Source organism: Coptis chinensis, chromosome 8 (genome assembly GCF_015680905.1).
Source record: "Coptis chinensis isolate HL-2020 chromosome 8, ASM1568090v1, whole genome shotgun sequence".
Taxonomy (NCBI): domain Eukaryota; kingdom Viridiplantae; phylum Streptophyta; class Magnoliopsida; order Ranunculales; family Ranunculaceae; genus Coptis; species Coptis chinensis.
In genome coordinates this window covers 78,534,608-78,555,639 of record NC_141463.1, presented here as the reverse complement: position 1 = coordinate 78,555,639, position 21,032 = coordinate 78,534,608, and the positions used below count along the sequence as shown (strand labels likewise).

The window sequence follows — 21,032 nt, the reverse complement described above, 5'->3', positions numbered from 1 at the left end:
GTTAAATTAAGACTATGACAACCACAAGGAGTATAAAATGCTCTAGGGTTAATATCTAGTAGTTTTTTTTTGTACACCTTGGTGTTTCCCTTTCATATTAGACCCATTATCATATCCTTGACCTCGTACATCATTAATATTAAGATTAAGAATTTTAAGCATATTTTGCAATTCTAGAAAAAGTCCCTGCCCAGATGTATCATTCACTACCATAAATTCTACAAAGTACTCATCTACTCTTACTGGACAAGTCGAAACATCCACACATCTCAATATCAAAGTCATTTGTTCTTGGTGACTAAAATCTGGAGTGCAATCAAGTATCACAGAAAAATATTTTGCTTCTTTAACTTTTTGAATAATTGCATTTTTAATTTCAAAAGCTAACATACTTATCAATTCATTTTGTATTTTATGACCAAGATAATGATAATGAATTTCATTATTATATATGCGTCGAACATGTTCTTGCATTATTAGATCCCATTCTGCAATCATTTCAATTATGCCTAAAAAAATTCCATTGTTTTTTTCATATAATTTCTCATTTGTTCCTCGTAATGCCAAGTTATATTTACCAAGATATTTCACACCAGATATTATTCTATGTAATACTGCCTTCCAATGTTCTTTCTCTTTGTTAATTTGGTGTTGAACATATTTATCAATAGTTTCATCTTTTTCCAATCTCTTACATAAGTCATTCCAAGTGATCATGTTAATGATGTGGTTTGTACTTGTTTCATGTTGATGAAGTCTAGTACTAAGATGCCCCCAATCATTATACCCTTCATTTACCAACAAACCTTTTTGAAAACCTTTTTTAAAGAACTTGCAACAAAAACAAAACACTTAATTTATCCATTGCCTTGGAATATACTAACCATTTTCTATCCTCTGTAAATCCATTCGGTAAATATCGAGTATAAAATGTTGAAGAGAAACGTCTATAACAACTATCTTTAGGTCCTTTAATTTTCCGATTAATAGGTCCCTTATAGGACCCCTTTTTACTAATAAATCTCTAGACAATGTGTCAAGATTGTCCCAAGTTCTTGGGTCATAAATGTCTAAGGGAATGGATTGACTTGGTTGTTCGTTGCCAAAATTACTGACTTGTTCACTTTCAGTATGGCCCATAACACCAGCATCCTCATTGTTATCATTTTCAATAGGGTCAGGATCACTAACATTTTCGTTTCCATTGTTATCTAGATCATCAACATTTTCATTTTCATCTGAATTTGTTCCTAAACCTTGTGGTTCTTTAAGAATAAATTTATCAAGGGCTCCTTTTTGAGATTGAGTTAGTTCTAAAAGTCTTTGTCTCTTTTTACGTTTTTCATGTCCAGATTGACACTTTCTAGGAAGCATTTTAAAAAAAAAATGAAATTAACAAGAAATTGAGTTAGAACAATAGAACCTGATATGTTTAATGCTTAAATGAAGACGAAAGATAGTGGTATGCGTCTGCCTTGATGAAGTCACTGCACACTTCACAATTCACATGACAATTTGTAATGCCTGCAATTAAAATATATATACAACACCAAATTAGACTAGATTACTTTGGAATTAAATTGAGTTATTAAAATAATATTTAAGAAAGGGAAAATTGATTTTAATCTCTAACTTACTTGAAGAAGAATCAAAAGTTAGGTGAATAATCAAAGTGAAAACTAATACAAATCCACAATTGTAAATAAAGAATTTTTGAAAATGAGAGGATACTAGATGATCAGAAGGTGAAATGGTGAATGAGGGGGTTTTTTTTTTTTTTTTACTCTTTCTTTTGTATTTGAGTAATTGACTAATTTAGGCAAATAATTAATAAGGTATCTAGTCGTTGAGAAGAGATATGTTTTTCTTTTTTTCGATACTGATCATTTATTATATATCTTATTTCCTATTTTTAGGAAAATAATTAATGAGGAAAGAGAATATGAGGGGATATTTCCGTTGTTTATTGTGATTTGTGAAATTTCCAATTTTTTGGGCTTTTGATTGGTTTGGGCTTGTGATTTGCCAAATAGGCCTTTTCTACAAATACTAATTTTTGGGGCCTTGTATATTGGGGGCCCTGTGCGGTTGCCCACATTACACCTGCTCAGGGCCGGCCCTGGTTATACGACTCAGATGCACATAAAATTTACTCGTGCGTAAATCTTATAATTTTAGAACCAAAACAAATTAACAACATTTTACGGTCGTTGAAAGTTAAGTTATTTGACAAAGGCTATGTGTAAGATAGGGGTGTAATACAGGGTGGGCCGGGTCAACTGCAGGTCAAATAATGATGGGGCAGGGCGGGGCGGGTCTAGGGGATACAAATTCAATGGTCCCCGACGGGGCGGGGCGGGACGGGTTGAAGTGTCATGTCTTAGTATCATCACCCGGCCTGTTGGGTCATTTTACGGGGAGGGTTTTGGGCGGGTCATCCGGGTTGGGTGGAAATTATCATTTTAACCCAATTTCACCAAAAAAAAACTTTCTAATTCTGCAAGTAATATATTTCCAATTCACAACATAGAAAAAAAATAGAATCAATCAATAAAAAATAAACAAAAATAAAAAAACTTGAACTTGAACCCAAAACCACATCTGTAAATTTGAATTTTTTTTCTCGTGATTTACCATTTGTAAATTGATTATTTTTCATAGCATGATAAAATGAAGATGAGAGCGAGGATCTATGGTACAAAACAATAAAATATAAACTAAAAAAATTCGAAATTAATATAAGAATGAATGATTCATCTTCTCTAAAATTCGAAAGTTGAATTTGAACTTTTGATATTTGCCCAATGTTCAAACTTGAATATTTGAAATTGATATTGAACTCATAAGTTTGTGTTTATATCTCCCAAATTCTTACAAAAGTTAACATAAAATATAAACAACATACAAAAATATTAGAGTTAAAGTCTTGAAATTGTGCGGGTCAATGGGGTTGGGTCAACGGCTTTTGATATAGTGCGGGTCGGGCAGCTTGACGGGTCGGGTTTGAGCATAAAACCTACACCCATAGCCTCACCGCGTAAAAACGGTAGCAAGGTGGGACGGGTCTGTTTTCGGGTCGGTATGGGTTTGGGTGATGGGTGAAGACTGGATACCCTACCAGATAATGGGTCAATAGTTTTTTTTTATACTCCTAATATAAGATATATATTGAAGCACGTGTTAAAAAAAATTACATGTTGTGTGACTTTTTAGCTAAACACTATAATGGTTAACGTGGAGGCATACGGACCATTAAGTTAGGCCAAATGGAGTAGTCTAGTACCATATTAAGTTTGGAGTATTCTATTCAAAATCAATTGGCGTGAAATGCCAGCTCAGCTCGAACTTAATATATTTGGGCAAAGCTTTTAAATTCCCAATATTGCCATTCTTTGTTATTTTCTTTGTTCTCGTGAATTTCGCAATGAGTGAGGAAGACAAGTGTATTTTAAATGATGTCACAATCTTATCTTTGTTTAAGCATCTCTTTAGCAAACGTGCTGAAAATCAAAAGTCCACGATATGATGTCGGCATCAACAACACGCGTTACGCTTGTTTTTATATGCGCTTTGGTTTTTGCTGGTACTTTTTTGCATAGGGAAACAACAAATCAGCCCAAAAACTGAGATACCTGTACTTTGTGTAAGTACTTGTCCCATGGCAAGACAACAATTAAAACATGTGCTTGCAAGGGAGATAAAAGACATAAGCACTTAAGCAGTATCGAAAAAAATTGAGAAATCTTTTTTGTACATTCTTGTTTGTTTCAAAATGTGAAAGAAAGATTGCAAAATCTAGCATAAGTAAAAAGGGTAAAAAGAAAATGTGAAAGAAAAGATCTACAAAATATGTACCATCCATCATTTGAGTTACGGAAATATGTAACTCACTTCACTAACAAAAGGCAAACACAATTTAAGTTGCTGTGAAGTTTCTTTTCCAACTCACCAGCAGGGACGACACTAACACCTATTGAAGTATCTAACCTTCCAATTCTCATAAACATGCATGAAAAGAGACATGGATGAAATGTGTGTTGTTCAATAAATATGAATACACACTTTAGCTTTCAGAATACAGTCAGAAAACAGTAAAACCTTTCGCACAGTCAAAATTTGGATAGACTCAAAATTTATCTCACTTCAGTATTCATCTTCAATTTTTGAATCCAAATGATCAAATTCATCACATCAAATTTATTAATTGTTAGGCTCCTCACATATGATCCAAACACGCGAATAATATGGAATACTGAGTCTAAACACACCCCTTCGATCACATAGGCCCTTTGGGCCAAATTAAGAAATAGTCTTGCTTTGATACAATGCGACTTCGTATCAAAATGGCATTCAACGTAGATTATCGATTCTTGTGAATTAATAACACTAAGATGGAAACAAATCAATAAGACTAAGATCGATCTAATTTAATTTACATGGAAAAGAATCATATGATCAAGTCATCGCTAACTGATAAATCAAATATTAGCTCTTATTGCACCCTACTATGACAATTGCTTGAAGTCATGAAACTTTCTAGAAAAAACTGGCTGGTTTTTTTAGTAGGAAAATTATATTTTTCAGTAATTGTCTTCGCTTTAAAAATTACATATTTGCCCTAGCTGCAAAAGTGATCTGCATGAGAGACACTTAGCGAGAGGGTAAAACACTATAAATAGAGGCAATGGGCTAGCTTCTCTTTTTGAGCTGGAGCTGAGGTACCTTTGAGAGAAGTAGCTGCATTAGGAGAAAGCACTAAGAGCTAGCTAGTAGAATGACAGAAGAAGGTGAGGAGTAGAATGAATTATTCCTTGATTTTCAAAGTCCTTTTTTTCTGTTTGTTTTACAGCTTATTAATTATGAGTTATGATCGCTTCCAATTTTGTATGCATGGGATCTTAACACCATGCCAATTATATCGATCTGATCCATACGGCCATACCAGAGGGAAAATAGATTTGCATGATTTTTTTAACTCCGGTTTTGAATCAGTTCCTTGGCATTACCAAAGAGCATGGGGGTACTACATGCATATACTTGGATGTTCACGAATCATGATTCATGAACCAGATAGCTAAATGCAGTCGACCATATATCTACAACGACACAACGTGATAGAACGAAGTTGTGATAAAGTTTTCAAGTAATAACTATTTTTTAAACAACAAGAAATGAAATCTTCTTAAGTTTATATATTTTGCATGTTTTCGAACATCTGTCATAAAATAGGGAACTTTGAACTTAATTATATGGTTTACAGATCAACTTTTCATGGCTATCGATTTGGCAAAGATATGTTTTCCTACGAAATTGTCATGAAATAACAAAGGGGATGTAACCTAAACAAAGTGAAAAATGAGAAGGGTAAAATCGTAAAATAAAAAAAAAAAAAGATAGACTACACATGTTCTTCTTGCTTGCTCCACCATCCGGAGCCTATTCTTTCCCCTCGTTTTGCTGCATCACCATTCTTTCGATCAACTTGAACCCAAGTAATTTTCTTTGGGATTTCGACTTGAGTTAATCATACGATGCTGGTAAAGTTTTTTTTTTTTAAATATGCATTGGTCATTTAAGTCTTTGCTTTGAATTTGAATTACCTAAGCTGGGTTTAAATTCGTGAGGCTTTGTTGAAATGACAGTTTTTGGTGAATTAGGTGTGAAATTCTCATCTTCATCTTTGAGTGCTACTTAATTTGTTTTGAAACTTAACTTGAATTGGGGTGAAGAACTTGTTTACCATTTTACTTTACTTTAGATAAGGTTACACTTCACAATCGAATTGAGATCAGATTACACTTCACAATCGAATGAGCAAATCTTCTAAAGTTCTAATGGGTTTTGATAACCGACTCGAACCAAACCGATAAAAAATAGTTTGGATTTTGATAATTTGGTTTGTCTTCCACCGATTAATGAAGATTGAGCATTCTGTATTTGCTTTTAATGTAAAAAAAAGAAAAACGGGTTAGATAGGTCAGCAAGCCACTTTCTTTGTTTTTTTAAGAGGTATATATACGGCGTGACCCCGTTTGAGGAGTCGCTAGCTAGCATTCCTTAATAATTAAAGCTATCGAACATTGCAAGTCCTTAGACTGTTATCAAAATGTCGAAATATGATAAAATTTCAATTTATTTTGCGTAGTTGAGTGTCCTTCAACCCCAAAAGGGTGAGGAACTTCAGAGTTCAAGACATTTTGGTCCTACATGCATAAGCTGTATATCCGAATTCTTAAGAGGAACTGATATAAACGTTTGGTAGGGAAATAATGGGGAAGGTGTCTATGTATCCATCATTAAACAAAAATGTTAATGGTTTTGATTTTTTTAGCTACACCACTTCTTTGTTTGAGGTGGAATTTTTACATCACATGCCCAAAATACTCATGCCATATATGCATCTAATTAATGCTATCTGGGCATCTGGCCCTACTCATCATGCTAGCTGATTGCCGAACCCCCACACTTTCACTTTTTTTTGGCACACCTCTTCCTTTCACAAGTGTTAATGGAGAATTGGAGAGTGAGAGAAACAACTGGGAAAGTAATCAATAAAAGGCATGTTGATGTAAGAGTTGGAGAAACATATATCTTTTTCTTTGTAAGGGTTCAATTCAAAGAGTACCCTCACTGAAAAAATGAGATGCACGAGTTGTTAAGAACGAGTGATTAAGAAAAATGCCCTCGCGCATTGTTTTTCTTGAATGTTAGTTGTACTGAAGTGTAAGTTCACAGTTAGCGTGATATTTTGTAACCATTGGCATGATAAATAGTATGCCATGGATAAACTTTATTTTACTAACATTGTAGCTATTGGAGCACTGCACGTACTATATTCCAGAAGTGCGAATTCGTGGACATAAATTACGAACCTATTGTATGTAAGGCAGGGTACATACAAAAAGTGTTCGTCCACAAATTCACCATTCATCGTTCATCGCCTTAAAATTTACAGTTCTATATATATGTGCAGATTTTTATATTTCATATACTTGTCTATTTAAAAGGCTAAGAAAAGTTCCTCACGGCGCCGAAAATAAACTCTATTATTATCATCAATTCCACTCAATTATGTCATGTCATCAGTGAAGTAGTAGCAGTTGCACTGCCATGTCGGCATGTAAGCCTCACACAATACCATAACAGACATTAAAACAAAGACACTTACTCTCTCTTCTCTCCCCACAAAACTAAACAGACAAACAACACGTTCTCTTTCATGTCAATCGCTTTTAAGTAAACAGAGAAGATTCGAATACTACCTATATATAATCCAAACCACCGAAATTGAATCACAGCCCTCTCTCTCCACATCTCTATATAAAGTTCAAACTGATAACTATTAAGTGTGTACGTTGTTCCATAATATCATCCTTAAAACTCAAAAACCACTTTTAAGTCTGTACGAAGTTTGTTCCAGGAATGAAGCTACTTGATACCAAGAACTGCTGCATACAAGAATGGCCTGAGCCAATTGTCAGAGTTCAATCATTGGCCGAAAGCGGTGTGCCGGTTATTCCAGAAAGATATGTAAAGCCGCCCTCAGAGAGACCGGTGCTGGATTGCATAGCCGATGAAGTGAACATTCCAATTATTGATCTAAGTGGCCTATACGGCGAGGATGAAGTTAGGAAAGAAACTCTAAACCAAATATCTGTGGCATGTAAAGAGTGGGGTTTTTTCCAAATTGTTAATCATGGTGTGAAGCCTGAATTGATGCATGAAGCACGTGAAGTATGGCGACAATTTTTCTATTTACCATTTGATCAGAAGCAAGTTTATGCGAACTCGCCAAAGACTTATGAAGGGTATGGTAGCCGATTAGGCACTCAGAAGGGTGCCATTCTTGATTGGAATGACTACTTCTATCTACACTACCTTCCTCAGTCACTCAAAGATCATAACAAATGGCCTACTGTTCCTGTTTCATTCAGGTAATAATTCAGCAACAAACTTCTTTTGACGAAGAACAAGCTTGGGATTTAGCTTAACTTGTTCTCTGTGTTAATTGAACTATGCTGATTGACATAACGCAGGGACGTAATGGAAGAGTATAACGTTGAGCTGGTGAAGTTAAGTGGAAGATTGATGAAGATTTTATCCACAAACCTTGGACTAGGAGAAGAGTATCTTCAAAATGCATTTGGAGGGGAGAACATAGGTGTATGCATGAGGGTAAATTTCTATCCAAAATGTCCACAACCTGACCTTACGCTTGGTCTGTCCTCACACTCTGACCCTGGTGGTATGACACTTCTACTCCCTGACCATTCTGTTTCTGGTCTCCAAGTCCGAAAAGGCGATAAATGGGTCACAGTACAACCTGCCCCAGACGCTTTCATTGTGAACATCGGAGATCAAATTCAGGTATCGTCTCACCTCTCTGTGTTCTTTATTTTCACTACAACATTCATTCATTCAAATAAGTTAACTTTAATGCCCTATATTGCATTAGCACATGTAATGTTCTTTCTTGGATCATCTACAAGACTTAAGACTGCAACCAACGAGTCAGCCTTACTTTAGTATTGTTGTTTAGCATTGGTTCTTTATCATCAAATGCAGGTTTAACTCCATTTCATAGAGTTAAGGGACAGTTTTCGAAAATAACTGCTTGTTCTTTTATACACGTACTCTTTGTTTGATAGTTAACACCAACTACCATGAACTATGTATAACAATACATAAACATCATTAAATTAAGAATACTTGTCAGATCACTCTATTTGTTAATGGCCCACACATTTAATTTGCTAGGTAGATAATTACTTGAACCTACCTTTTTCTTGCTATGTTTAGTAAGTTTTACAATTTTTAGGAGCTTTAAACGTGAATTGCTTTCTTTTTCAACTTCATCTTCTCTTTTTCCTCATTTGCTCCTGTCAGATTTTGATGGAGAACCAAACAATATACATTTCCATTCAATTGCTTCACGTACTAAGCGTCAAACAATCCCCTGATGTGTAAATGTGAGATCGTGATGGCTCCCTGTAATGAGGGGCGTTCTCACATTTATACATAGGATGCATAGTCTTCTGACCATTATGATTTTCGCATATATAATTGAATTATCATTGTGATTATGTCTCGCGGTAAGACATGCAGCGTCAGGCCGATGCAGAACAGTACGTATGAGTACCTTGTTCAGTTGTTCGGACAATAATTGGCGTTGTATACAGAATATATAGTATACAGTATATATATACAATAAAGCGTATTACAAAATAAATTAATATAGAAAATTAGAAAGAAGGATTAATTAGAAAAGATAATGGGCTGGTGTGACATTTTAATCCTTACCCACAAGTTAGTTTTATTTGTTTGTTATGTATGAATCTCTTTACATATACTTGGTTTGCATTTAAGGAAACTGTTTTTGCCTTTCAAAAATTTAAAAATGACGCAATTTATGCACCAAATAAATGTTATGTATTCAAGTTAGGGGAGAGATCCATATACAACACTTTTTATACAACAATTTATATAATGGTCTATATCTTACTCTACAAATTCATTTAAGACTTATATTTTGTGGATCTTATATTCTCACAATAGAGAACATTCCTACAAAAATATAGGCTCGTTCGGAAATTTCTAACTATGCCAGAAGAGGATTGCAAAATTTCAAATCCTAAATGGTTAAAAAAATATCACATTTTAAAATCTACTTTTAAAAAGAATAAATTTTTAAAATGAACTAAAATTTTATAGGTATAATCGATATAATGATAAAATCATCCCCACAAAATATTAGCTTTTAGAATAACTTAAAAAATAATGGTGTATAAACTCTTGTATAAAAAGTATTGTATAATGGATCCATCCCCTTCAAGTTATTCCATTCACATGAGCATATCCAGTCAGCCTTTATCAAACTAGACAATAGAATTGGTAATCAGCCTCTCTAGTGGGTCAGAACAAAATGTTTTTATCAGTTTCATACTGACGCTACAACCACCCATTAAGATGTTGGATATATGAAATCAAATCGTCCATCTATTTTCTATCAAAGTGATGGCTTCCGAACTTAACTTTTAGGATAAATTGCATTTGTGGTCCATGTTCACTCATTCTTGTAAGTAAATGGTATGTTATTGTAGTTCTTATAGCATTACCCTATCTTTTGAATAGGATAGATAATTTTATTTTGATAGGCAAAAAGACAAATAGTAATTATTGATTGGTCAAACTCAAATTTACGTGGAAATTTTTATGCCAGACAAAGTAGAACCTGCATTTAAAAAAAAAAAAAAAAACTTACTTGAACTTGTACATATGTATAAAAAAAAAGAGCTCGTGGTATGTCAACGAATTGTTCCATACATATATAAGACTTTATAAAAACATCGTCCACGTGCTGCTATAAACCTTTCTAATGTGACAGCTGGTAACAATTTATTTGACAATTCAAGCCTCCAATATTGTTTCTATAGCCAAGTTTCTATTCTAGGAATTGTTAAAATTGAAACTCTTTTTGTGAGAATTATAGAAATAGTTTGGATGAGACAAGCTTAGCCATCTCCTTTTTAGGAATAAGATAAAAAAAAAAAAAAAAAAAAAAATTATATACATTAAAAAAAACATTTTAGAAAATATTTTAAAAAAGGAAAAACATTGGGACGGTACTACTTTACCCATCCAGAAAGATAATTTATTATAAAAATCATTTTCAAAAAAAATAATAATTGACCGATAGCACAAGTTTAACCGTCCGTCCGATGTATATAAATGAAAATTAACAAAAATGGGCGTTGAAACATAACATAAATTTTGCACTTTTTCATTTCTTAAAAAGCTGATGTCACAATATATGCGTTGATGATGCTCAACGTTGAGGGACTTGAGAATTACGGGATTTAAAAATTCTCTTGATTCGCTTATCTGAGCCTTTCTCATACACATCTGATTGACATGATTATGTTACATTTATTTGGCCCTTATATATTTTCAATTGATTAATATGTAACTATTCTCATAAATAAGTTATTAAGGAAAACTTAAGCATAATTACAACACTTTAAACGAAAAAAAATGTAGTTATAACTGATTGCACATGCATTTTGCATATGCTTGACAATAATACTGGAATACCTAATTAGTTGCACTTGATGAGTATACGTAGACACAGAATTTAGAGGCGTTCGAGGATAGATATTTTTTTATCTTTTGTTTTTTATCAGACTGGAGGATAGATCTAACACATCGATCAGTTCAATTGTAACCAAGTATGATCTAATGAAGTACGAAATGAGTAGAAAATATTATCTAGATGCAGCTATGAAGCTAAGATTTTGTATGAATTTCTTTTATGAGTTGCTCATTAGATATAAGTATATAACTAAATTTTTATTCCTCATAATTAACCGTTGATATATTGGTTCTTGTAGGTGCTGAGCAATGCCATTTACAAGAGCATTGAACATAGGGCCATTGTTAATCCAGTTAAAGAGCGCATCTCGATTGCATTTTTCTATAACCCTAAAAGCGATCTACTCTTGGAGCCAGCCAGAGAGCTTGTGACACTAGATCAACCAGCTCAGTATTTACCAATGACATTCGACGAATATAGGGTTTACATTCGAACTAGGGGTCCCCAAGGAAAATCGCAAATGGAGTCATTAAAATCTCCGCGCTAAAAGCAGTATATCTATTTATGTTCTGATTTCCTAGTAAACCTTACTTTGTCCACGACCATCCAATCCCTCTATAACTTACCAGTTATATATCTAGTGTAAATCTTGTAATTATCATTGGATCTTGTGGAATTAATAAAAGGTGCATATGCCACTGATAAATATAGTGTGCATTTCCATGTTAGCCCCGAGCCCCTAAGAGGATTGAAAGTGCCGGCCTTGGAGCAGCATTTCCGCAGATGGAAAATAATTATAAAAGTGAAATGCATTTCGACATGTGCAATTTGGCTCCAATGCCTATGTGAAACGAATATCAGAGTCAATGTCTAAATCAATATTTTTCTTTAATTCCCTATACTGATGAACAAGTTGTAAATTAAGAATTATCTTTATATCCATACAAAATCCTAAGTAATCGTCTTTGACCTGGAAGTGTGATCTCATGAAATGTCACAAAACACATGTTGATAAAGGAATTCATCATCAATGAGCTCATATCAACAATATACTGTTTAAAAACTTAGTTTCTCTAATTTACTATATTTATGTAGGTATATAACCTCACATGTTAGCTACATTGGTTTTTCTGTTGTTTGTAGTTAAATTAACACAAGATTTTTTTAATTTTTTGTTTATTCATGTCTTAGTGTACTTCAAGAATTCAAGCTACATTCACCCGACCATTGTGCTTAGAAGGGAAGTGCATAAACAATTTAAAAGGGAAACAAATCTGGCCCACTGTGCTTTAGAACTGTTAGAAGTGAAGTGCATAAACAATTGAAAAGGTAAACAAATCTGCGAGAGTGTGAATAATGATAAGTGTGATAAATAATTGACAAAAGTATCATGGGTTAGTGATGGGCAGGCTTTGAAAAGGACTAGCCTCAGCCTGCCTGGTTTTGATTTTGGTTGGATCACTCGAAATAGTTCAGCACCAAGCCTAGACCAATATAAATCTTGAAGTTAGACTGGGCCAGAAGTGGGTTGGCTCAATTCTTTGTTCATTGAGTAGTGGGCCGTAAAACATTTGGGATTTTCAGCATACACATTAAACTAGCGCTTGAATTTAACACACTTGGTTGCTAGTATGAGTCGAGTACTCGTATAATCTGCCAGAGTGCCAGTCATAATACATTTATTCCCAGTACAGCACGACAAATTTTGATACATATGAGGACACCACGTATACTATGATCTCCAAATGACCCAACAAATATCGATTCAATGTCGAATAATAGGCACGTAGATAATCAAAGGGGCAGATACTCATTGAAACCATACAGTGGCTATAACTAGCTCCCTAATGCTTTATTTGATAATTATAAACAGAAGCTGGACACCGAAGACGATTCACCAGATGCAATTGACCATGGAAAAACAGTTTCACATGTAGAACTTGAAATTGGTGAATCTTTCGTAAGTAGGACGCTTTCGAAGACCTTCTGTTGGTTATGTTCCATGTTACCTGGTGGAAGTTCAAACCTTGAAGAGAAAATCGTGTAATTTTCAGCTCTTAATCTCTTATGAGGCTGTACATGTCTAATTTCTCTTTCTGTGGTATTTGGCAAGTTATGTTGTTGTGGTGCTCTTGGTAAGAAGCTGCATGATTTCGTATTTTGAGCTATACTTCCAAAATGAACTTTTTCATTATCAAAAGTTTTTTCGATCAGTTCTTTAGCAATGTCAACTTCTGAATCTGATTCATATTCCTTTGCATTTGACTCTGATTCCGCACAAAGAGAAGGCAATGAGGAAGAAGGCCTGTGAAGTTTATTACCATTTCCACCATGGTTACGATGTTCTTCTGCAATGCTGTCTAAGTATCTTCCTTGAGCTTCAAGTCTTAGCTTCAAGTGCCTCTGAACCTACAAGCCCCCATAACCAACTTCTTCAATAAAATTAAACTAAATTTCTACAAATATTTTGCTACTTAGACCGTCTAGATTAAGCTAAGCTCAACCATCTGCAGAATGGTTTTTCTAGTACATTAATGCTGAAACAAGTTTAAAAGGAAACGTCTCCTGAAACTCACTTCGGTTTGGTTACTCATTCTTCTCTGTACTTCCATCTGCATTTGTAAAGCTTCATTAATCTGAGCAGCGCTGAGTACAGTAGAAAGAATCTATAAGAACTAGGAATGAACCTCAAATTCAGTAAATATTAGATTGGACCAGAGTAACTTGGCTTTGGAGTCACTTTCTAACGTATAACTACTGAAACATCCAAGGTAACTACGAACTACGTGGTGGCCAATCAACTTTTCTGAGAATAGCTTTTCTTTTAGTTTATAAAGTTCAACAGAATCTAATACTTTGTAGGAACTCTTAACAGAATTAGGCAACTAGCAAATAAGACCAATTAAACACCAAACAATTCCTAAAAGAATTGACAAAGAAAATTCTGCATATAAGAAAAGATGGAACTTACGCTGTCGTACTGAAATTGGGAAGTAGTTCTGAAACTTTTCTCCTCTCAAATCTCCCTTCTACAACAAATAAACAATGACTTACATATTTGCTTTAAAGATTTAAATTTGTAATTTTCACTAAATGTAGAATATAAACTTCCACACTTACTGTCAGAAGTCTCTGGAATAAACTTCGAGATCCTGTATTTCTGAGGAATAGCAAAGCACAGCCAGATTTGTCATGTGTTAATTATCAAATCGTATTAGAATTAACCCATACAAAGCTAACATCTACAGAACCATAAAATACAAAACATGTAGTAATCAAAGACCAGACATCTCATCCTGATCCCTGTAAGGTATTAATGAACTGATTATTGGTCCTACAACAGCAAAAGTGCAAAACCTAGCTTGAAAGATGGCCTACATGAGAATCACATCTTCTTTGTACGTGTGTGCGGAGAGAGGGGTTTTGATGGATTCCCTCTCAATCTGGGGCTACCTTACATACGTAGTGAAATAATATATATTACAATTAGTAGATGGTATGCAGCAGAATTCTCTATGTAGCAATACCTGCAAGTGGCTTTTGACATGATAAATATTCAGTCCAGGGAAGTTCATAGTCTTCAGTATACCTTTTGGTGTTGCCCCTGCAGGTAGAACAAAATCATTAAGAGAAATGTCAGTATGTATCCAAGGAAAACTGTAATATTTGATGATTACGTGTACTAGTTGTCTAGTTGGATCCATGATGATGGCATGAAAAACCATCCTTTTAAGATGGGATGTTAAATCCATGCAAAATGAGCTTCACATATACTTTTCATATTGTACTTACTATCTGCACCACCAAGTAGGTTAACTGCTTCTTCAAACCGATCACGTAGTTCCTGTGTCCATCGTAAGCGTTGCTTCCCCGAACTATCAGAACGATTTGAACCCATATCTGATTCAGCGTCTATATTTCCATATGACTTTACAAAACTAGTGGCTCTTAGCAGAAACTGTTATAAGAGTTTGAAAAAACTGTAGGTGGCGAAGTGCACTAAGGCATATAAAGTAATGAAGAGATGCTATGAAATGGCTCTAGCTGTCGTAACAAACCGAGTAAAACAGAGAACTATAGAGTCCAAAGAACTTCAAACTCTTCGACTTTTTTCTTAGTTTGTATCATCTGTGAAAAAATCTAAGAACGAGCTGTACGGGTGGCATATGTATCCCGTTTTCTTATCAAATAAAAATAATAACAGCAATAAAAAGAAACAGACTATTAAAGTTGGTCCATGAATCACAATCTCCGGTAGAAATCGTTTGGATGGCGATGACTTTGGCCAAGTCTTTGTGTTTTTTGCGTTGCTATTTTATACTGTTTGGAGGCAATAATATATATATATATAATTCAAAAAAGAAGAAAATATATATAATGATACAGCCACGAAATCATATATACAACATTGAGTCCGTTACATGAACTCCACCTTATATGAACTCCACCACCAAAAATGGATTTATAAGATGAATTGAGAGCTGATTTTTGGTGAAGATTGTCTTCTCATAATAAAGATTATTCCTACAAAAAAATCAGCCCAAACTAAACTGTTTAACCTTGTCAAAAATTGTTTTGAAATTTGAAAAATCTAGACCATTGGATAATTTTATAATATTGTAAACAAATTTTGATACATCTACACATTTTCAAATGTGCTGGTTTTTTCCAATGATGATCTATATTGTAAGGAGAACATCTCTACCAAAAATCAACTTCCAATTTATTGTTTTTCATAGTGTAGTTTCTTTGTAGTTCGTATAAGTGGAGTTCATATAACGGGCAAGATACAACACATATACAAGTCCTTGTACCTTTGGATGGCAATATATCCAGAATTCAAAAAAGGATAATATATATATAATGATACAGCCAGCGAAGTCACTGATGCAAATTCGTAATCAGCTCCCTTTTTAGCTAAATTGTTAATCTGCAAACTTTTATGTTGCACATTTTCAAACTTAGAAGACTACACAAAGGTACAAGGGTGCTGATGGGAGGATTGCAGAAACCTAGAGAACAGAGAAAAAATTTCATAGGTTTAGTTATGAAACTGCGAAAAAATATAAAAAAAATACTGCCATTTTGCTACACGCAGAAGGAATTTTTGCCAGACATGCGAGGGCTCTTAAATCAACCAGCCCAGAGTACTGGTTCAGTCTGTGAACTCATGCATAACTTTGAAAGTGTGGAGTGGCACGTAGCTTCAAACCAATGTGTTGCCATGACCAGAGAGACACGGTCACAGCGTTTAGTCCTGACACAGAGCAACCCCCCATAGCAAAGCACAGCACAGGCAAAATTCTGACAAGAAAATTAATCTAGCGAACTTAGTAAGAAACAAACACAATGAGCACAGCCCTCGACACTTTAAACCAACGGTTATGGCGTCTAGTCTAGAGAAGCGCCCCCCAAACCAACCCAACATCCCCCACCCCGCATCCCCACCCCCCCACCCAACAAACCACACAACACAGACAAAAATGTAATAAAAACAAAATTAATCTAGCTAACTTGGTAAAAAACAAACATCAATTGTTTCTGTTTCAACTGGCAATTTGGAGTGACTATATTCAAATAAAAGTTCAGAAGACACTTTGCAAGGGGAGAAGGCACACATCAACCACCTTAAGAGCATCAGTCAAATGGCAAAATTTACCACCAACAACTTTACTATACTGCTTATTCTAGAACGATTTCAACAACCAAAACAACGGAAATCCCCATAATTAGTGGCTACTGTCTGCCTTTTCTCATGCTGCAAGAAGGGCATTTGTACTGCTTTATGCTTTCAGCCTTGGCAGGCGTTATCTTCACGCACTTACCATGATACCACCGCTCGCATATATCACACCCTATCCAAAACTCATTAGCATTGTAAACACCTGAACAACTCCCACATATGGTCTCACTGTGTTCATCATCGTCGTCGTCCTCTTCATAAGCATCATTAGCTATCTTTGGATTGCTCTTTAACTGTCCATCGACCGACCTCTGTCTCAACAATAAAAATGATGTTTAGTGGGTCAAATAGAGGTAAAATAGAGATCCGGTTCGAGGCTAATTACCCACCTTGGAGCCATGTTTAGGTTTGCTTCCACTATCCATACCAAGCTTGTCTTTAACTGGAGCCTTTCCCGTCACAACTTCAAAGACTGTTGGTAGATCGTTGATCAGGCTAAACAAGCGTTTCCTGTTAATCACCAGCAACAAATAACAAATTCTGGGTTAAAGGAAGTTCTTAATGAAAATGCAAAGATCAAAGAATGTGATCACAAACCTATTATAATTACAATAGATTGACCCCTCACAGGATACAACTCCATAACTTAAAAAGCCAAGGCACTATGAAGGAAGCTTACAAAAAAAATACAAAAACTACAAGAGAGCTCGAGCGATATACAACAAATGTAATCAAATGAAGCAAAACTAACAGCAAATAGATTGTGAAACTCTACTATATGTGTCATCTCTATCATAATCCACTCCAGGCTAAAGGCGAACAATAAGAGGGGATCCTATCGAACTTCAGCTAAACCAGAGTACCAAGACTGGTTTGATGTGTAAGATAATTCATTGGCCCCTCAGTATGTCTAAATAGTTCTCTCGTGTTTGGTCACCCTTCTAAATTCATGGGAGCGTCTCCAATGCTACCAACCAAAATGGCTGGCCATGTATGCTGCACCAACTCTTCCAAGAGAATAGCACACCCTTATCATACACTCCGTACCCAAGCTGAACTTCGACACAAACCTGTGTGACAGTGTCAATGAAAGACAATTGGAAAAATAGGACTTTTGAAGTAACTAAGGGTGGGGAATTGGTTATAGAGGGGTCTCCAACTGTCACATACTCACAGCACATGCAGACCATATGGTAACATGATAAGGCAAGTTAAAACGCAACGGTAAGTCACTTAACGTGCCATGACTGCCACCAAGGATATCCACATATGAGAAATTGAGTCCTATGGTAAATCACTTTACGTGCAATGACTGATGATTCATAAATATGCAACAGATGTTAAAGGAGCCAGTCAGCCAGTAAAGAGCCACAAACAAGGACAAGGAAGATCACATATCATACAGTTAGTTCTTAGTAACCAAAAGCCTCACTTCACCCTGCACTCAAGTTGTGCACTCGCACTTCGACAGGATAAACGTGCCAAAAAAGTGCTTTAAGGTCAACGCGAGAATGAATATATGTCCAAGTTTGAAAGCATGCCAGAAATTCTCATACAATGTCATAGAGGTGTTGCAATTAAAACTCAAATTCTTACTTTAAAACAAGAGAAACCGAAATTGACCTACGGCCTTTAGATCATTAACAATAATATCACAAGGAATATAATGATAAACACGTTACTTTTTAATGGCATAACTAAATTGCACGACCCAATATCACATCTTATAGTAGTATATTAGTGGTAACTGGTAAGTAAGTTAGATACCAATTACACATACAAAAATCAAAATCACAATTAAATAAATATAAAATATAAAGAACCTCACACATATAAACTAGGTTTGCTACATCAGCTGCACATAAGCAGACAAGGATTTCTCCATTTTATAAACGCTAATCCCTGGAAATAATCTCCGCTTTTTCCAACCTCTTGAAAGAATTTTGTGAAGAATTGCTACACATGTCCATATCTCATAGTAATACTTCTAAGATGTTCTATTTCTATCTAACACATGCTAACCAAACAAAAACACACTTCTAAAGATTAAGCTATAGAATTTGAAGAATACTAATTCCATTAAGATACTTTGTTTCTATCTAACACAAGCTGGCCCTTCAAGGATTAAAACAAGAACAAGTAAGTGAAGTAACCTATTTTGTTTCTTCAACATAAGGATCATCATCGATACCCAAGGCGATCAGAACTTTAGAAATGGGGTGCCATTAATTAATGCAATAAACACCAAGGACAATGTGGTTTTAAATGCTCTATCTCACATGCAACTAAAATTAAACCCCCTAACTAGTTGTAATAACCTTTTCTCTCCATTTCCTGAAGAATATATTATACAAAGTACAAGAGCTAAATCCAACATTAAAGCAAAAGAAAATCAGAATAACTAATTCTCTGAACCCAACATTATGTCAGAATATATATATATATATATATATATATATATATATATATAGAGAGAGAGAGAGAGAGAGAGAGAGAGAGAGAGAGAGAGAGAGAGTCTTGGGAGAGAAACATAGACACATTGTAAGCACGATCCACTGGCATAAGAATCAATGAAATGAGACTAGTTTTATTTTCCGCACTTAATTTATCTTATAACTCGCAAAAACGTCTAAGTATCACAATGGTCCCAATCAGAAATATCGGCGATACAGAGTAGATATTCAGGTAACCGATATCAATTTTCTTCAATGTTACTCCAGTAAATATATTGACGATTTATACCACCTTTTAAACTTTTGTCATTGACCTAAATATATAGCGCAATAGATATAAAAGATGTAGGGGGTTTAATATGTGGATAATACCAATATTTTGGGCCTTGCACATCACAAACTGTAATAGTGAGGCCTATCCCCAAGTTTAACTGGTTCAAAATGGGGAGAAAACTAAAAGTTGACTCGTAATATTTCCTAACATTGCATAAGAGAATGATTTTTAACCTAAAATTTCGAGTTTCATTGGTAATTACATGTGGAGTATAGTCCCATTAAGTTATAAATTAGATAAAGGTAGATATATCCATAACAAAAATATGAATGAAATAGTACCTCTCATTTCCATTAAAAGAAGCACCCAGAAAGAATGCAACAGAAATCAACCAAGAATCACTATGAACAGCAACAAGAGAAAGCCAATCCTTACGATTCATCCCATCTCTAGCAAAATTAATCCCCAAAGCCGGTTCAGGAAGTTCCGCCGGAACTTCCTCTGCTGGTAATGTTACTTCCCAACTCTCATTCGCATATCCATACAAACACAAATTATCCTTATCTAATAAACACAACACTTAATTAACATTCTAATAAATCAACCACTCAAAATATATTCAAACAAAAAAAACCTACCAGGGTCACAAAGACCATAGAATTGATCAACATCTGCAACAACACAAGACCATGTCATAAAAACAAACAGAAATTAAATTGAATTAGTGTAATAATAATATAATATATACCATGAGTTAAAGCACGGACAATTCCAGTTCTACGAGCACTATAGTCTTTGAAAATTTCTTCAACTGTTTTTCTTTGACCTATTGAAGCCATTTTCCCGGCATATAATAATAATAATAATAAACAAAATATCACTCACTATTTTTTTTTTTTTATTTAAACTAAAAATTGTTATTAGTTTTTAGGAAGAAGCAAAAAAAAAAATTTTGAAGAGAGAGAAAAAAGAAAGAAAGACAGGTGGTAGATTTGGATTTTAACCTATACTAGTTATTATATATATAAGTGTAAAAACCACACCAGCTATGGGCCTTAATGCAGGCCTTATAGAGGGTCGGGGCCGAGGGCTTTTTTTACACCTCTAGTCTAGACGTCAGTCTACTCAATACTCATGATAAATTTTGTTTTTAAGATTCATCTGATTTGATGTGTGTCTTCCATTTGTTCAGGCATTAAGGCCTTTTAATTTAGAACTAGTCGTGCAGCCTGCTATTCTTAAACCCATTATGTGTAGGTCTGTTAATTTTCAGGCTTTTAATTTTGGTTGATGTGATTAAACCCATTTGTATAATATCTCTATTAGTAAAATACACCATAATTAACCTGGCCTTTTAAATTAGACCAGCTTTTTTTCTACCACCTAATACCCCTAATTAAATACAAAAAAATATTATTCAATGTCTTTAAAAAAGACTATTTCGTCATTTAATTTTGTATTTCTATTTATACCCTTCAATTACAACACACAGACAAAGGTGTTTTATGTAAATTCAGGGCAAAAACCAAATCC

At 34.6% G+C, this 21,032-nt stretch overlaps 4 protein-coding genes across 4 annotated transcripts; 1 reads left to right on the top strand and 3 right to left on the bottom strand.

Moving 5' to 3' along the window:
* Positions 1 to 879: 879 nt before the first annotated feature.
* LOC147483263 (uncharacterized) lies at positions 880 to 1,374 on the bottom strand. The gene has a single exon (XM_086579518.1). The coding sequence runs from the start codon at positions 1,372 to 1,374 to the stop codon at positions 880 to 882; it is 495 nt and encodes a 164-aa protein (XP_086435644.1).
* Positions 1,375 to 4,649: 3,275 nt separating this feature from the next.
* LOC147483262 (jasmonate-induced oxygenase 2-like) lies at positions 4,650 to 11,817 on the top strand. The gene is made up of 4 exons (XM_086576647.1): positions 4,650 to 4,787; positions 7,421 to 7,934; positions 8,037 to 8,367; positions 11,388 to 11,817. The coding sequence occupies exons 1-4, from the start codon at positions 4,775 to 4,777 to the stop codon at positions 11,634 to 11,636; spliced, it is 1,107 nt and encodes a 368-aa protein (XP_086432773.1). The 5' UTR covers positions 4,650 to 4,774; the 3' UTR covers positions 11,637 to 11,817.
* Positions 11,818 to 12,730: 913 nt separating this feature from the next.
* On the bottom strand, positions 12,731 to 15,061 carry LOC147483261 (myb family transcription factor PHL13-like). Its single transcript, XM_086576648.1, has 6 exons — positions 14,882 to 15,061; positions 14,617 to 14,693; positions 14,210 to 14,249; positions 14,061 to 14,118; positions 13,666 to 13,735; positions 12,731 to 13,498 (listed from the first exon to the last, which is right to left on the bottom strand). The coding sequence occupies exons 1-6, from the start codon at positions 14,985 to 14,987 to the stop codon at positions 12,953 to 12,955; spliced, it is 897 nt and encodes a 298-aa protein (XP_086432774.1). The 5' UTR covers positions 14,988 to 15,061; the 3' UTR covers positions 12,731 to 12,952.
* A 1,514-nt stretch (positions 15,062 to 16,575) lies between these two features.
* Positions 16,576 to 20,494, bottom strand: LOC147483260 (PHD finger protein ALFIN-LIKE 2-like). The gene is made up of 5 exons (XM_086577879.1): positions 20,248 to 20,494; positions 20,138 to 20,170; positions 19,841 to 20,063; positions 17,162 to 17,282; positions 16,576 to 17,083 (listed from the first exon to the last, which is right to left on the bottom strand). The coding sequence occupies exons 1-5, from the start codon at positions 20,336 to 20,338 to the stop codon at positions 16,826 to 16,828; spliced, it is 726 nt and encodes a 241-aa protein (XP_086434005.1). The 5' UTR covers positions 20,339 to 20,494; the 3' UTR covers positions 16,576 to 16,825.
* Positions 20,495 to 21,032: the final 538 nt, after the last annotated feature.

What these genes read in the sequence shown, in the direction of transcription:
- LOC147483262 (XM_086576647.1), top strand. An exon ending in ACTGTTCCTGTTTCATTCAG is followed by an intron (nt 7,935 to 8,036) that starts GTAATAATTCAG and finishes GACATAACGCAG; the next exon opens with GGACGTAATGGAAGAGTATA. An exon ending in ACATCGGAGATCAAATTCAG is followed by an intron (nt 8,368 to 11,387) that starts GTATCGTCTCAC and finishes TGGTTCTTGTAG; the next exon opens with GTGCTGAGCAATGCCATTTA.
- LOC147483260 (XM_086577879.1), bottom strand. Translation starts at nt 20,338, where the DNA reads ATGGCTTCAATAGGTCAAAGAAAAACAGTTGAAGAAATTTTCAAAGAC. An exon ending in TGTCCGTGCTTTAACTCATG is followed by an intron (nt 20,171 to 20,247) that starts GTATATATTATA and finishes GTGTTGTTGCAG; the next exon opens with ATGTTGATCAATTCTATGGT. An exon ending in CTATGGTCTTTGTGACCCTG is followed by an intron (nt 20,064 to 20,137) that starts GTAGGTTTTTTT and finishes TGTGTTTATTAG; the next exon opens with ATAAGGATAATTTGTGTTTG.
- LOC147483263 (XM_086579518.1), bottom strand. Translation starts at nt 1,374, where the DNA reads ATGCTTCCTAGAAAGTGTCAATCTGGACATGAAAAACGTAAAAAGAGA.
- LOC147483261 (XM_086576648.1), bottom strand. Translation starts at nt 14,987, where the DNA reads ATGGGTTCAAATCGTTCTGATAGTTCGGGGAAGCAACGCTTACGATGG. An exon ending in ATGTCAAAAGCCACTTGCAG is followed by an intron (nt 14,250 to 14,616) that starts GTATTGCTACAT and finishes GCTATTCCTCAG; the next exon opens with AAATACAGGATCTCGAAGTT. An exon ending in GAATGAGTAACCAAACCGAA is followed by an intron (nt 13,499 to 13,665) that starts GTGAGTTTCAGG and finishes GGGGGCTTGTAG; the next exon opens with GTTCAGAGGCACTTGAAGCT.